Source organism: Schistocerca americana, chromosome 2 (genome assembly GCF_021461395.2).
Source record: "Schistocerca americana isolate TAMUIC-IGC-003095 chromosome 2, iqSchAmer2.1, whole genome shotgun sequence".
NCBI lineage: Eukaryota > Metazoa > Arthropoda > Insecta > Orthoptera > Acrididae > Schistocerca > Schistocerca americana.
In genome coordinates, this window is record NC_060120.1 from 1104911988 (window position 1) to 1104929684 (window position 17697).

At 44.2% G+C, this 17697-nt stretch overlaps 1 protein-coding gene across 1 annotated transcript in view; it reads left to right on the forward strand.

Annotated features, from left to right (window-relative positions):
• Nucleotides 1–1114: 1114 nt before the first annotated feature.
• LOC124594704 (Down syndrome cell adhesion molecule-like protein Dscam2) overlaps nucleotides 1115–17697 on the forward strand; it is a 160156-nt gene continuing 143573 nt past the window's right edge. The window contains exons 1-2 of the mRNA XM_047133072.1: nucleotides 1115–1188; nucleotides 3872–4047. Coding sequence (XP_046989028.1) covers nucleotides 1115–1188; nucleotides 3872–4047 — 250 coding nt within the window. The remainder of the gene's footprint in view (nucleotides 1189–3871; nucleotides 4048–17697) is intronic.

The window sequence follows — 17697 nt, forward strand, 5'->3', positions numbered from 1 at the left end:
AGAGACCATTGTGACCCTTTTTTCACGTACAGGCCACAAGTCCTGTGGATACACGTTATATGTCTTTAATGCAGTGGTTTCCATTGCCTTCTGCATCCTCATGTCGTTGATCATTGCTGATTCTTCCGCCTTGAGGGGCAGTTTCCCACCGCAGGGGCAAGAGAGTGCCCTGAACCTCTGACAGCTCCTCTGCCTTCTTTGACAAGGCCGTTGGCAGAAAGAGGATGACTTTTTAAGCCGGAAGTCTTTGGCCACCAATGCTGATTATTAATGAAAATTTAAACGATGGCGGGTTTCGAACCCGGGACTCACTGCGTTTTCGATTATGAATCAAAGACGCTACTACTTTTTTTTTTTAATCTTCAAAAATGGTTCAAATGGCTCTGAGCGCTATGGAACTTAACATCTATGGTCATCAATCCCCTAGAACTTAGAACTACTTAAACCTAACTAACCTAAAGACATCACACAACACCCAGTCATCACGAGGTGGAGAAAATCCCATACCCCGCCGGGAATCGAACCCGGGAACGCGGGCGCGGGAAGCAAGAACGCTACCGCACGACCACGAGCTGCGGACCTTTAATCTTATTTTGTTCGATGTTGTTCATTGCATTTGTTCGGGGCGGACATCTCTTGACACTCTTCTAGTTCTTCGTTGGTATATGCACTCAGTTTTTTATTGCAGAGCTGGCAGCTAACGCTCTTTTCTTTTCTTTTTTTAAATCTCATTTTGTTCGTTTTCGTTCGTTGTATCTGCTCGGGACGGACGTCGCAAGATATCCGGTTCAGTTCGTCGTTGACCCATTAACTCAGTTTTTTTTATTACATAGGGCACCCAACCCTCTGACCGAACACGCTGAGTTACCGTGCCTGCATACCCTCTGACCGAACACGCTGAGCTACCGTGCCGGCTCGCTAGACCACAGCCCTGTTTAACACACTTTCTTGCGCATGCAACAGCTTGCAAATTCCATGGAGGCCCGGACTTCAATACAAATAAACAGAACCGGAGCATCCAGAGACTCCTGTAAACACGCCTCTGACAGCTCGGCGGGCTTTCAGTAATCCACTCTGGAGGTTCCTCGGCACTGCAAGTGAAACCCAGGCCAACATGACCACTGCATATCATTCGCAGTTTACACCAACACAGACACGGATGGATGGCGACAAAAGATCTCCTCTCCGGTTGGTTGGTCCGCCGATCCTCCCCTCGTGATGCTGTCATACTCCCTTGCAGGTTACTCAAGCGGTGTGAGGCGCCTTCTCACGGTTCGTGCGGCTGCCCCCGTCAGAGTTTCGAATCCTCCCTCGGCCATGGTTGTGTGTGTTGTCCATAGTGTAAGTTAGTTCAAGTTAGATTCAATAGTTTGTAGGCTCAGGGACGGATGACGTAAGTAGTTTTGTCCCTTAGGACCTTACCACAAATTTCCAAAAATTTTTCCGGTCATCAAGTAGCAAACAAATTTAACATCGGAACTTCGACCGTTACTGCAATTTATTAAAAAATGATTCAAATGGCTCTGAGCACTATGGGACTTAACATCTGGGGTCATCAGTCCCTTTAGAACTTAGAACGACTTAAACCCAACTAACCTAAGGCCCTCACACACATCCGTGCCCGACGCAGGATTCGAACCTGCGACCGTAGCAGTCGCGCGGTTCCGTACTGAAGCGCCTAGAACCGCTAGGCCACTGCGCCCGGCTGCAATTTATTACATAATGTAGAAAATCTTCTTCGCTTATCGTACGAATTGAGCGTGGTGTTGTCATAGAGTGAAGTGTCGTGTCGCTGCGTTTCTATGAGTTTCCAACCCGACATATTCAGGTGTAGTATGACGTTCATGTCCAATTCATTCCTTTACATCCACTGGACCACAGAAATCACTGCACTGCTGAGGCCTCAATTAGTGGGCCAATCTTGTGTCAAAGGAAAGATGCACGGGTAGAGTGTACTGTGGGCGGGCAGGGTGGAGGGGTTTCCGGGCGTCAAGTCTCGAGATTTAGTACCCGGATACCATTTCGCCGTGTCCCCTGCCCCCCCCCCCCCCCTTTTCACTGCCTCCAGATGTGATGTCTCTCCTGGAGGGACGTAATTGGACTCTCGACAAAAGTACAGGGCGTTTCAAAAATGACCGGTATATTTGAAACGGCAATAAAAACTAAACGAGCAGCGATAGAAATACACCGTTTGTTGCAATATGCTTGGGACAACAGTACATTTTCAGGCGGACAAACTTTCGAAATTACAGTAGTTACAATTTTCAACAACAGATGGCGCTGCGGTCTGGGAAACTCCATAGTACGATATTTTCCACATATCCACCATGCGTAGCAATAATATGGCGTAGTCTCTGAATGAAATTACCCGAAACCTTTGACAACGTATCTGGCGGAATGGCTTCACATGCAGATGGGATGTACTGCTTCAGCTGTTCAATTGTTTCTGGATTCTGGCGGTACACCTGGTCTTTCAAGTGTCCCCACAGAAAGAAGTCACAGGGGTTCATGTCTGGCGAATAGGGAGGCCAATCCACGCTGCCTCCTGTATGTTTCGGATAGCCCAAAGCAATCACACGATCATCGAAATATTCATTCAGGAAATTAAAGACGTCGGCCGTTCGATGTGGCCGGGCACCATCTTGCATAAACCACGAGGTGTTCGCAGTGTCGTCTAAGGCAGTTTGTACCGCCACAAATTCACGAAGAATGTCCAGATAGCGTGATGCAGTAATCGTTTCGGATCTGAAAAATGGGCCAATGATTCCTTTGGAAGAAATGGCGGCCCAGACCAGTACTTTTTGAGGATGCAGGGACGATGGGACTGCAACATGGGGCTTTTCGGTTCCCCATATGCGCCAGTTCTGTTTATTGACGAAGCCGTCCACGTAAATATAAGCTTCGTCAGTAAACCAAATGCTGTCCACATGCATATCGCCGTCATCAATCCTGTGCACTATATCGTTAGCGAATGTCTCTCGTGCAGCAATGGTAGCGGCGCTGAGGGGTTGCCGCGTTTGAATTTTGTATGGATAGAGTGGTAAACTCTGGCGCATGAGACGATACGTGGACGTTGGCGTCATTTGGATCGCAGCTGCAACACGGCGAACGGAAACCCGAGGCCGCTGTTGGATCACCTGCTGCACTAGCTGCGCGTTGCCCTCTGTGGTTGCCGTACGCGGTCGCCCTACCTTTCCAGCACGTTCATCTGTCACGTTCCCAGTCCGTTGAAATTTTTCAAACAGATCCTTTATTATATCGCTTTTCGGTCCTTTGGTTACATTAAACCTCCGTTGATAACTTCGTCTTGTTGCAACAACACTGTGTTCTAGGCGGTGGAATTCCAACACCAGAAAAATCCTCTGTTCTAAGGAATAAACCATGTTGTCTACAGCACACTTGCACGTTGTGAATAGCACACGCTTACAGCAGAAAGACGACGTACAGAATGGCGCACCCACAGACTGCGTTGTCTTCTATATCTTTCACATCACTTGCAGTGCCATCTGTTGTTGAAAATTGTAACTACTGTAATTTCGAAAGTCTGTCCGCCTGAAAATGTACTGTTGTCCCAAGCATATTGTAACAAACGGTGTATTTCTATCGCTGCTCGTTTAGTTTTTATTGCCGTTTCAAATATACCGGTCATTTTTGAAACACCCTGTATCTGCTGTCCTGCGGGTACAAAGGATTTTCCTGAAGATGGCGAGACGGAAGCTCATCGAAACGCTACAGCAACGCGGCAGTCAACTCGGCTGATACTCTGAGACTGAAATTCGCCGAGGAAGCCCGCTTTCCCGCTTTGACGCCCTGCAGCGTTCCACTGCTGGTCGTCCGCCACTGCAGCGGTTCGCCCCGTCATTGCCGGCAGGTGGTTCCGCAGCCGCGGCGGCGCCAGCTGGCCCGTGGCGCTGGACGAGCGCGTGCGCCAGGTGGGCGGCAGTCTGCACGTGCGCAGCGCGCTGCTCGAGGACTCTGGCCGCTACGTCTGCCTCGTCAACAACTCGGTGGGCGCCGAGCGCGCCTCCACGTCGCTGCTCGTCACCAGTGAGTACCGCTGCCTTGCTGCATGTCTTACGGATCCGCTACTGAGGAACGAGTTTTCTAAGAGGCTCCCAAGTACCATTGCGTTTCCGCCTCAAACTTGTCGTTCCGCACATGTTTTGTTCGCGGTACTCACAAGGTAGCATCACCTATTTGACCTCATAGTTTAATCGGAGCAGGGGGAATCCACACTTCCAATACGTCAGCCCCAGCAATCGATCGCGCGCGAAACTAAGGGCTGTAATTGTGATGTCACGTAGTTATGACCTTCTGACTGTACAGCTTTTAAACTTCGCTCGCACCGTGTTCGACACACGCTCCGCCCCACTGATGTCGCCCAATGCCCGAGCGCGATGTACTGTACAGTGTAGTGGGTGTGTAGTTTGTGTTCATAATATTGGTGAACCAACAAGCCATAGTGTGTCACCTGCAGAAGGGTACGGAGCAACGGTCAAGCTACAACGTTTGAACTTCAAAGAACTAGAACCCTGGAATTTCATTGCGGGTAAACATCAGTTTACAAGGTGGTCCATTGATAGTGACTGGGCCAAATATCTCACGAAATAAGCATCAAAGGAAAAAACTACAAAGAACGAAACTCGTCTAGCTTGAAGGGGGAAACCAGATGGCGCATTGGTTGGCCCGCTAGATGGCGCTGCCATAGATCAAACGGATATCAACTCGGTTTTTTTAAAATAGGAACCCCCATGCAATTCCTGGTGCATAGAAATATGGTACGGGTGCAATCGATGTTGATGTAGCATTCTCAACACCGACGTTTTCGAGATTCCTGATTCTCGCGCAATTTGTCTGCCCTGATGTGCGGATTAGCCGCGACAGCAGCTAAAACACCTACTTGGGCATCATCATTTGTTTCAGGTCGTGGTTGACGTTTCACATGTGGCTGAACACTTCCTGTTTCCTTAAATAACGTAACTATTCGGCGAACGGTCTGGACACTTGGTTGATGTCTTCCAGGATACCGAGCAGCATACATAGCGGATGCCCGTTGGGCATTTTGATCACAGTAGCCATACATCAACACGATATCGACCTTTTCCGCAATTGGTAAACGGTCCATTTTAACACGGGTAATGTATCACGAAGCAAATACCGTCCGCACTGACGGGAATTTTTCGTGATACCACATAGTTACACATCTGTGACTATTGCAGCGCCATCTATCACAAAGCGAAAAAGTGGTCCAACTAAAATATTCATATTTCTTTACGTACTACTCGAATATGCAATAAAAATTGGGGCTCCTATGGCAGCCAGCGTGCCAACCACATCGCCATCTGGTTTCCCCCTTCAAGCTAGACGAGTTTCGTTCTTTGAGGTTTTTCGTTTGACGCTTATTTCTTGAGATATTTGGCCCGGTCACTATCAGTGGACCACCCTGTATACGGCTATTCGATACAAATCAAACGGTAGTGTATGGTGTGTCCTCTCTGCTATTATGGCGGGCATTAAAATGAAAGCTGAACACCCCTGACAAGGGGAAATTGAAGGGTTCCGTTCAAACATAATCCTAACACGCCCTAGGACAGCCTATTCCAGTGCAAGGCGAAACGATCAATTCCTGTTTCGTAGAATGCGGTCGGCCGCTGACGGGAATTTGGAAATTTGTTGTAAGGTCTTATGGGACTAAACTGCGGAGGTCATCGTCCCCAAGCTTACGCACTACTTAATCTAACTTAAACTAACTTACGCCAAGGACAACACATACACACACATGTCCGAGGGAGGACTCGAACCGCCGACGGGGGGGGGGGGGGGGGGGGGGGAACCGCGCTGAACCGTGACAAGACTCCCCAGACCACGTGGCCGCCCCGCGCGGCGCCACTGACGGATCCGCAACCGTACTCTGTCACTTTTGCACTTTCACGTGCGACTCAAACCGACGTCCGCGCATGTCTTTCTTCAGGCCACCAAAGACATGAAATCACACTGTGAAAGATAAGGGCTGTACGGAAGACGGTGCAGTGTTTCCCAACCAAATCGCTACAGTTTAGCCTTCGTCTGCTTCGTAGTGTGGAGGTGAGCGTAATCGTGCGACAGGATGATACCGTCCGACAACAGTACAGGGCGTTCTGACGTACTGCGCGTCGCAGTTTCTGCAGTGTCTACGTATCGCTACGCACTGATTGAGTTCCACGCTTGTGCAACTCGACGAGCAGAGGGCCCCCTGCAGTCGAATGACATCATCATGACGTTACCGTAACCTGTGTGCGCAGTTTGACGGGGAATGTTTGCACCGTTTGCCCTCTGGCTCGAAATGGGGGCAGTACGTTTTGTCCTTGTAACGATACAGGGTCCCGCGTTCGAATCCTGGCCGTGTTGTGGATTTTCTGTGCCCAGAGACTGGGTGTTTGTGTTCTCCTACCATTCCATCATCATTCATGAAAGTGGATACATTGGACTGTGTACACATTGGGAACGTGTACGGGTGCTGATAACCGCGCAGTTGAGCGCCCCACAAACAAACCATCATCATCATCATCATCACCAGATTCGGGGCAGAAACTTTTCGTCGTGGTACCACAGCAAATGACTCGGACTTGACGCCATTACGTCCAACCTTTGTTCCTCCGTCAGGTGACGCGGCACGCACTGCACGCACATTTTGCGTTGATGTAAGTGGTCTCTGATGACGGCATGCACGGAGCCACGGCTAATGCCGACCTGAACACGAATTTCATCCTCTGTGAGTCATCGGTCCTCCCGGAGAAGGCCATCAATCCGCCCCATCGCATCACGGGCAGCGGCTCGGTGGGCCTGTGCTGGACGCGGATCGTCTCGCTGTGATGTGCGCCCTTCGCGGAATCTCCTCGTGCGCACACTTAGGGGGCTCCGGAACGCCCTATACTTGCAATGTTAAAATAACGCTTATAAATTATCTCTTTCCTCACAAAGTATTTGAGGTAGGAAGTTGAACTTTTTACAGATTATTTATTGGAATATGGGCTACAACTTAACACAGGGATTTTAAAAAATTTTAGTTCAGTTATTAAAGATGATTTTTTTTCAATTGTAATGAAAATTCACAACACTTTTTTGCAATTTTTTATTTATGTATTTTAAAATTTACAGTTTTTTGGAAAAAGGCTGTGTTAAATTATGCAGAAGGTACTGTGTAACATTTACTGAAAGTTTGAAACAAATATGTTTGGAAGATCCTTAGAAAACATGTAATTAGTATGAGAAAATAAAAGTTTTAGGAATCGAACGACAAAGATTGGATTAACTTTTTAGTGCATTCCAGGTCCATAGGATGGATTATCTTCATCCTCTGCAAACTCCTCCTCCAGCTTCCTCTTGTTCCTCCTCCTGTTTACTCTTGCTTGTATTTATAGACTCTTTACAGCCCTGTCTGCAGCCCGAAGGCGTTCCTTGTCTAAAGCAAGCATCGCTCGTTGTTGTGTTAGTAGATTTTGCTACCATTTTCTTCAGTTGCAGTTACTGCAACACTGTTCCAAAACGTGGTCATGTATGAACACTTATCACTTTTCAGTTGTATTTCAGTAGCAAGTCCTACGTGCTTTATTATGGAGAGTTCCAGACCAACTTCACTACAATGAATACATCTTACACAGTTTGAAAAAATTCCTTTGAGAACCGACATATCAAATATTTCATTCACATCCGATTCGCCCATAAAACATTCATAGTTTTCACTCATTGAACCAAGATACTTCTGTGAAGTATTTTCTTTCCCACTTTGACTGCTATGGGCAGGTGTACTTGAGAGGCTAGGTTCACTCACTTGGTTATCGTCTTTATTGTTTACAGTAAGAACACATACCTTTGGCTTTCCAACATTTCTCCTTTTCTTAAAAGCCTTCAGAGGATTTCTAATAACTTTACTTTTACTCATTATTATACTTCAACAAAACAGAGACTCAAGAAACAGAATTAATTACGAATATTTTCGAGATAACGACATAATAAATAAACATGAAACAATCGACAATCACACCAGCGATATATATTGAACCATCACAGGTTAGCCACAACACATACTTTATCTCACATCACTAAAATGTACCTGATGAACACGGACGTTAATAATAACACCATTTGACAGCAGTTTAACAGCGCCACAGTGGGTCACGCCCATGTAGAACACATTTCAAACAAAATTTAAAAATAGTTGTAGTCTTCGGAATTGAATAAATTATATAGCTTTTAAAAGGTAATAGTCTGCAGATTCAGAAAACGCAAAAAAGTAAAAATTGAACTTTTCATGATTTTGAGCCTTTCCGGAGCCCCTTAAGTCGCACGCGATGTTCACCGTGCACAGCACACGTACAAAGAATTTCACGTACTCCAGCACTTTTAGCCACCAGAGAACGAACCACTCCTCTCTGACCATCCTAGCTTGCCTCCATTTCAACAGCTAGACCAATCCGCCAACCACCAATGTCATAAACCAGCAACTACGTTCACCTATGATGTGGCACTATGCAGTTCCCCTACCGTAGCGGCAAGAGTCGAAATGTAACAATTGAGGGACCACCCGCCGCACGGACTGTGTTTTTTGGCGGTTGCATTTGACTGTCTCTTGTAGCTTTCAGTCTTTCAGGACTGTCAGAGGAATTTTAAATCATTGAGACCCAGAGTTGAAGACATTGCATTTTCTGTACTGACGATACAAGCAGGTGAAACAAGATACTGTCAACCGCTGGATGTATTTTGCTTCCGCGTGTTCAACGGTTTTACCAGCGGTTTTATCACGTCGGCGCTACTTCTGGACGTCGATGTCAACTTCTGCCAGCGCAACAGCAAATGCTATCTCTCCTTTACGGGCAGCTGCGTGCACCAGTATTTCGACCGGTCTTCCAGTACGTTTGGCATCGAAGCGGTTACTCCAGTGAACGACCAGATCACTAAGAACATCCAGCGAAATACTATTTTGACATTCGTGACGTGCTTCTTTCACAGTGTCAAAGTGCGAGGTTTCAGAACTTTTGCTGGTGCATGAGCTATCTTTCCTTTGAATATTTTTATGTAGCGATTCACAAACGGATTGCAAATGAATGAAATGGACTGCAAAGCCGGGACTGTTAAAATGAAGTAAATTTGCAGGGCTTGCGCCGTTCTTCAACGTGATTTGCATGATTAAATTGTGAACAGAATATCATTAACTTCATTTCACAATAATTATTCACTTGCTTAGGTTGATTCACTGTGATATGCAGAATACCAGTGGGGGAATATTGCTAAAATAGTATTGAACGTATATGCGCATGAGGTTGACATATTACCTACAAATATTAGTTACCTCTTTTTCGCTTAGAATACCATGTGTTCTCGAGCAAGATTCAAAACACGCTGGTGAGAAGTAAGCTCCTCCCTCCTCCTCTTTCCTAGCCTTCAACATCCCACGAATAGGAGGGCTCTGGCTGTCCCTCCGCTGTACATTACGCTGCGCTCAGGCGATTGCAGTCGGTCGCTGAGTTTAAAAGGCGTACGTTCAAAACCTCGTAACTGGGTCCCTTCATAATTGTGGTCCAAATTTTCACGTTATTACGTTGCTGGGGCCTTGCACATGTGATTTTTCTGGTTCCAATGGCACAGAGCACTATGGGACTTAACTTCTGAGGTCATCAGTCCCCTAGAATTTAGAACTACTTAAACCTAACTAACCTAAGGACATCACACACACCCATGCCCGACGAAGGATTCGAATCTGCGCATTTCCAGATTGTAGCGCCTAGAACAGCTCGGCGACTCCGGCCGGCTTTTCTCCTTAAAATATGAGTTCAGGTTGGTGATGTTTCCTAGTCATTTCGTATCGGACTTGAGTCGAGTCGGTAGTTTCTTTTCTTTTATTTCGTTTCTTTTATTGTTTGCTTTCGGTCAAAGCCCGTTTCATCAGTTACAATTATGTTACATAATGACAGTAATGGGACATTTGTGTGACTTTATTACAAAATATAAAACACAGCTGTGCTACGAAGTACAGAATGAGCATAAAGTCTTGGTCCAAGTAGAAAAACTTATTTCTAAGGAAGTATTGTAGCTACGGCTATTTCAAAATTGTTAAGGTTTTCGTGCCCACTTGTTGACAAACTGCCTATTGGCTTCCGTCTCGGGTTCTTCGGCCAGCGTTCATCTAATGATTTTTCTGACGTTTCGCCAGCACGAGTGGCTGGCATTGTCAGAGCTTCACCCTCCATTGCTGGCAATGGAGGGTGTTAGGAAGAGCTCCGCCTACAGCTGTTGAAACTGTTGTTTATTCAAATACAACCGGTTTCACGGCTTGAAGCCACATCATCATGTAAACGCCGTCAAAAGATCATAGGCATACACATCGCTCTTAGTAAAAATTTGGTATTCTATCTTCCGTCATCGTCTCTACAGGATCTCGCGTTCGTGGCGTGAGGCACACTTCGCACTTGTCCGGCAGCCGTCAAAAAGGCACCCCGTACACGGCTGCTGTTGCCGACGGCACAGTATCTCCCCTAATATGATTTCTTCCCAGTCTACGGAAACAAAATTGGAAGGAATTACTAACAGTTTCTGACTGAAAGCAAATTTTCCACACTGCACTGGAGCTGTTAATGGTTTAAAAACTCAAACTATGAACCCATCACATTTCACTACGAGGGATATTCGTCCTTAGTGTTGATGGCGGTGGCAGATTCAGATTACTGATTGATATGTGTTGATATTCGGAGCCCGCATCTCGTGGTCGTGCGGTAGCGTTCTCGCTTCCCACGCCCGGGTTCACGGGTTCGATTCCCGGCGGGGTCAGGGATTTTCTCTGCCTCGTGATGACTGGGTGTTGTGTGATGTCCTTAGGTTAGTTAGGTTTAAGTAGTTCTACGTTCTAGGGGACTGATGACCATAGATGTTAAGTCCCATAGTGCTCAGAGCCATTTGAACCATTTGATATTCGGAGATGGATTGTGACTCAAACGTATTCATAGTAAGGTCAATGTAAAAACCACTAGTGACTAAAGAGCTGGGAATTCCTAAAAATGAATCCTTTTCTAGAACGAGGTACGTTTCATAAATAATGCTCACTATTTTTTTTTTGTTTTACTTACACGTTTATTTTATTTCCAGTGTCGCTTTACAGTACTTCAGTATAATCTCCCTGCTTCTGTATGGCCGAATTCCAGCGTCTAGGGAGCTCTATTATTCCACCCAGGACACCACTTCTGTTAATCTCTCGCATAGCTCGGGAAATGGTGGCAGCAGAAAGCGCTTCCAATGAAAAATAACGATGCCCACGCCCAGTTTTTTTTTTCTTCAACCTCGGAAGCATGTCGACGTCTGCTGGACTCACGTCCGGGCTGTAGGGACGATGCGGCAACACTTCCCATCCGTATTCGTGCAGTTTTCAGGCTACAATGCGGGCGAGCACTGTTGTGGAGAATGAGCGGCCCAGCCTCCTGCACCTGGGGTCGCGTTTTGTGCAGTTTTCTGCGCAGAGTTTTCATGAAGTTACGATGATGCACTGCTGTGACACTCGTTCCACACGGCACTCTATTTGTCATGATGATTCCTTGGTGATCATAAGCAAAAATCATCATGTGCTTGAACTTTGATTGAGCGTGTCGAAATTTTTTCGGACGTGGATAATCTGAAGCTCTCCACTCACTGGACTGTGATTTCAACTCTGGTTCAAAATCTCTAATCCATGTTTCACCAATAGTGACAATTCGACGCAAGAATCCTTGACCTTTACGGCCGAATAGTTGTTTGAGCAATGTTACAATGTCCAGGCGTTTCTGCTTCTCTTCTACAGTCAAACATTGTGGGTCACATCTCGCAGAAATTTTTCTCTTCTTAAAATCGTATGTCACAAGAGAATTTTCAGTTACCTTCATTCGAGAGCTCAATAGTATTTAGAATTTTCCTCCGAAATATTAAGGAACAAATGAAGAATTTTTTGAAGAGCCATTTAAGTTGGATCCTGTTTTTTGTGTAGACATCGTAAAAGCCTCTGCCTGTTTGCATGACTTTGTGCATGACAGACAAGACGTATTATCGATAACTGGACTTCGACGAGTGCAGACAGCTGGACAGGTTCAAAAATGGTTCAAATGGCTCTGAGCACTATGGGACTAAACTTATGAGGTCATTAGTCCCCTAGAACTTAGAACTTCTTAAACCTATCTAACCTAAGGACATCACACACATCCATGCCCGAGGAAGGATTCGAACCTGCGACCGTAGCGGTCGCGCGGTTCCAGACTGTAGCGCCTAGAACTGCTCGGCCACCCCGGCCGGTAGCTAGACAGGTCCTTGGAAGACTTGCAGCAAATAATATGAGGAACAGAATGTCGACTACGTTTTGATCCCAGCTGGATCTGTAAGCTGGTAGTTTTGTAAATTACCTTTTTTTTTTTCAAATGAGTATTACTCCATTCAGTGTAACCGTCTTTTTGAAATGGTACAACAAAACACCATTACGTCTATAAACAACTTACTTTACGTATTCATTTTTTTTTCGTTGTCGCTGATGTCTTGAAATAATCCACTCAGTTCCTTGAGTGTATCGACCGACGTATTTTTTGTTTGCATTCTGTCCTTTTAATTTTATAGACATGTCAGTAGGACAAAACTGGACGTTTTTGCAAATGATTAGAACCGCACCTAGTACACTCTTAGTCCATTGTGTATTATATCCTTAAAAATATAAACTGCATTTTATAAATAATAAAAATTTGTTGATTGCGTAACTTCTGCGCTTTCATGTAACCAAAGCAATTATTTTTAATGCAAGTACAGTTAACATACACAAAGATAAAAAATCTAAATAATTACTGTTGTAATTTTGTTCTCAGTAGAACTTTCTTCATTATGACCAAAGGCAGGAGTTTCCTGATATTATTGATAAATGGCTTTTTTGTTTTGTTTTAGGGCGCAAAACAAGTGATGTCATTAGCGCCCATGTCATAGCCATTGATAAGTGTGTAAGTTGTTTATGAACAACAGAAACACGTTTTACGTAAGCTAGACAAAGTATTGAAGCGATGTTTGACTTTTTTAATCTTTCCATTTTTTCAGGAAACAGCTTGTTCTAGCACTAAAGGATAAATATGATTTTTTTTCTATAACTTCCCTGTGCTTCACGTTAAAAATCAATAATTTTCGAATAAAACCTGAGTTTAGAACTGACAATTACAATTATTCTATAAATGCTGTTTATTCTTAAGTGAGAGACAGAAGGGTAAATGTGTAGAACAAAACATTTAGTAGGTTACGCGGCACTTTACATAGCCTTCCTCAGTCTATAGACGGTTGTACGGTTGCGGTTTGCTGGGGAACTAGTAAGACACTGAACGCACACACAAAGAAAGCGGTGGGAATGAGGCAATGCCCAACAGGTATGCAAGTACGGGTAAGGTGGTTACAATCATGACTGACCAAGGCTACTAGGAAAACTACCGTAATCTACGCTTGCTTATGATAGTCTACAGTAGCCGACGGTAGTTTTACATCTCTACAAATAACAGTAGAAGTAGTGAACTGATGTACAGGCTGTTGTTGCCTCGAATACCGCCGTGGCAGACAGATGCCAGGCGCCAATGTTTTACTGAGCGCACAGTGCCCCACCCGTCACAGTGAGAATGGCACGGCAGCCATCCACTGGAGTGGACTGGCCAGCTGCTACACGTTTGCCGTGTACCATATGGAAGGCTGTGTAGATGTGAAAGCCGCCGTAAGGCTTTGCCTCCCACGGCCGTGTACACGCAGCCTTACAGACGGCTGCCGGACGTATCTGAAATGGGCCTAAGAGATTGCACATCAGGAAGTGGTGAACTGAACACTTTATCTTTGATGTAAACCTACAAAAAAAGTAAAGTCTGGTGGACTCGACTGGGATTGTTGATGTTTTCAAAATATCGGGAATCCGATGTATCGATATTTAAAAAAAAATATACCCATCGGCATTCGACATTTCGGAAAAGAATCGATATATCTACGAAAAATATCTATGTATTGGCCTATTAAAATATCGGCTGCACATTGTACATATACTGCCAGTTGGTATACGTAAGTACTGATTCGTTATTAGATATTCTGCACATCAACAAATTACTGGATATAAGTGGCACAATAAAAGGTGTTCGATGGGTCCATTGTTTGGTTACGTCACATATCAGATATGTCCGCAATACTTCATGTCAGCTTCCCTGTCTTTTTTTTTTTTTTTTTTTTTTTTTTTTCTTCAGCACACCCCAGAGACCCAGCAGCTGTAGTGTCAAAACTGGGTGGTGAAGTTACACGTTGCTGTCTGTGTTGGTAGCGCCGAGCGCCGATTACGTCAGCATTTCCTCTCACACAGCTACACCCACCGCAATCTTGTAATTTACATTTTTGTTCATCAGTTTCAGCAACTGTTTTTGAAGAATGCCGATGGGAAGAAATAGCACATTAGTTGCGTTAAAAATTGTTTTTTAACGAAATTGGTGTGCTGTTTCTTCACATCGGAAATCTTCTTCCATTCACAGCGCCACCACCCAGTGCAAATCGTACCATTTCTTTGTGCCACCTGCCCTTCCTTCACACAGTCAAAGAGAAAGACTGGACGCGATGAAAACTCAAAAAGTAGCAAGACCCCTTCACACAGTGAAACTAAAATTATATTCTACTCCCAATTTCAAATATTTATCGAAAATATTTCTTGGGAGGAATATCGATATATAGATATTTTGTCAACAGTCTTAGTCTCTACCGATCTATCTGTCCAGATGTTGCCTAATGATAGGCTCTGTGAATAAGAACTGTCCAGTAATTGTGCTCCACATTAAGCCACACATCTGAAAAGTCGTTTCCTCGGGAAAAAACCTCCTTTGTCAGTCACTGCCTCGACCGATTCGTTCCAGCATATTCCTAGAAAATTCAGCACATCTGAACCTATCATCTGGCTCCAAAGCTTGCAGCAGTTGCACTTTGTACGCATAGAAATGCAGACGTTCGTATAAAACATTTACCACAGTGTTCTGAAATCTTCCTCTTTTCCTGGAAACACGACTCGTCTGTTTCCGCGGAGCGCTCTGAAGAGCTGTAGGCAGCTGTGCCGTCACTCGCTCCAGGCCTGCGCTCCTTGCGTTGTCGCCAACACTGTCAGCCTCTTTAAACTTTCCATACCATCCTCTGATGCTCCTCTCATCTAGCGAATCTCAACCACAGGGACTTAAAAACCGTTGCTAAACTATAATAGGCGTCTGCGTTTCATGAAACCACAGAACACGTAGCACTTTCTTCTGCATAGACGCAGTTATGACATCAGCACTCCTAAATTATTCTGCGTCGGCACCTATAACATGGAAAACAGGAAAAAAATCAGATACCCTCAGATAGCATGTAGAAGTTTATCCCTAAAAACTTCGTGAGCTAAGGTACCATTTGCACCAATCTGCACAGACATGTGTAAGTGTATGGAAAAAACAGCTTTGAGTTAAGGTCTCGTTTCCAGAACACCGCAACCGTGTAGCTGTGTCTAGCATAGTTCCGTAAAAATAAATTTTTGTAACTGGGGAAAGATTTTATTCTCACCCAATACATTAGTTTAATTGCACCATTACGATAAGAACCACAAATTTTAATATAAAATCCAGTTATACGTATACATAATGAAACATAAGAAAAACTTGTAAAGTTCCCACGAAGAAAGACAGATCAAATGGCAAATAGACTTTGCAACAGGTCTACCCATGGAACAGAGAGCTGCTCTAAGAGAAAAATCATCTTTTTTTTATGATGTAATTGTTCTCGAATGGTTAATTTAGCACATTGCATTAGTATATGTAAAATGTCCTTGCCTATGAGGCAGGAATCTCAGCTTGGACAAGATATAATTTTAACACATGTTGAAAATTGTTTAGTGTTGGTTGTATATTGAAACTGTGTTTAAATTAATGTCTCGCTAACAGTCTGAAAACTGTTCAACCTCTAAACGTGAGATAACATATTCATATCTAGAGTCGGCGTAGCTTACCTACTTATGAACAGGAGCTTACTTATGCAAATTACTTTTTATGAGTGAGATTTTAATTAACCTAAATGCACCTGACTGCCTGTAAATTAATGTGCATGAGAAAATGATTCACAGGAATACTCAGAATGACTATTACCTAATGTAAATGTGCCCTATTACGAAAATGGATTTCTTGAATATACACTATATAGCAGTAGTTCAAAATTGTTCCTGATATTCAGTGAAAAATGTTCATTTCGACCCTATATCAAATCCTCACCTAGCAACGGATGACTTGATTCTGCTCTGGCTGCCCTGCAAGAATTATAAGCTGAAATAAATCACTGTGCAGCGTTGAGCCTTCTTTTTCTTACTTCCTTTTAAGTTGATGTTTTAGCAAACTATTTTTATTGTCCTTTCAATATTATTAATTATTGTTCACTCAAAAGTGCAAGGCGTGACAATGCAAATTTTGCCGAAGATGTTTCTTTCAACAATCTGCATGATCTTTCTGAAATATTTACAAATTACGAACGGAAGTGCCTTGAAATTCAACAATCTCCCCCTCTCTCTCTCTCCCCCCCCCCCCCCCCCCCACGCTGTCGTACTCCGTAACGTGTGCTTCTGCAAAATATTTCCGTTACAAAAATTATTTTCTTAACTTTCTAATACAATATTATTTAACTAATCTGAGTGAGGGGGGGGGGGGGCTAATTAGAATGGTGAACATATGATTGATAGTTCTCCCGGCTTAACACGACGTTGATATTATTACACACAATGAAATCTTTGCACAGCAAGAATTACTGAACTCACCCTTGCAGCTAACAAACAAAAATAAGTTACCTTGTTCTGAAGTGCTGTGTCTTTATGCAGTCATCCTAAAAATCATCCTTCCTCGTCACGTTAAACATCATCGAACATCTCAAATGGAAATCTCTGTGCTGCACCTCAGCTGTCCAGGCTGCTCATTCTGCCAGCACCGTCTTTCCATGACTCCACTACTACTAAAAAGTGCAAAGCTACGACTTGACGGTTGCCTGCTGGCTTGTCCGCGCTTTTCTCAATAATGCAACCTCTGGAAACTAGAGACTGTCTATAGCGCATGTGTTCCAGAGGTATTTAAAGTGGCAATATTCTGAATATTGCATTCAGAGATGTTACAAATGGTAGTATACCAAACCACCTGTGATTTATCATCATTTCATTTCACGTGTAACCCTTTCAGCGTGTCATTTTATCATTATTCATGTGACCGGCTCACAGTCTGTTAGTACTCGTAGTAACAATTTCTTTTTTCGTGACTGCCGAGTGCTGAGGGTGGCGTGGAATCTGTTGCTGAATCTCCCAGTACCATGCTCCCTTTGTTACTGTCCATCTCCACTAATATTGCATATTTCTTTTTTGGTTGGTTGACGAATATCGTATTATTATTATTATTATTATTATTATTATAATTCTCGTGTCAGAAACATATACAAAACGCAGTTTATACAATTACTGACAGAAAACAGTTTATATAATCTTTGACCAGAATTTGGCCACTTCCAGTGCATTTTCCGTTGCCTGGTGAAGGCCCTCTTCTGTGCAGGTGGCTGGACACAGTCGACACTGAGGCATGTGCTGAACAGTCTGTTTTTCTCCGCGGTCACATTGCGTTTTGTGCTCTTCAGTATATCCACATTTTGCCAGGATAGACCGTGATCTGCCCA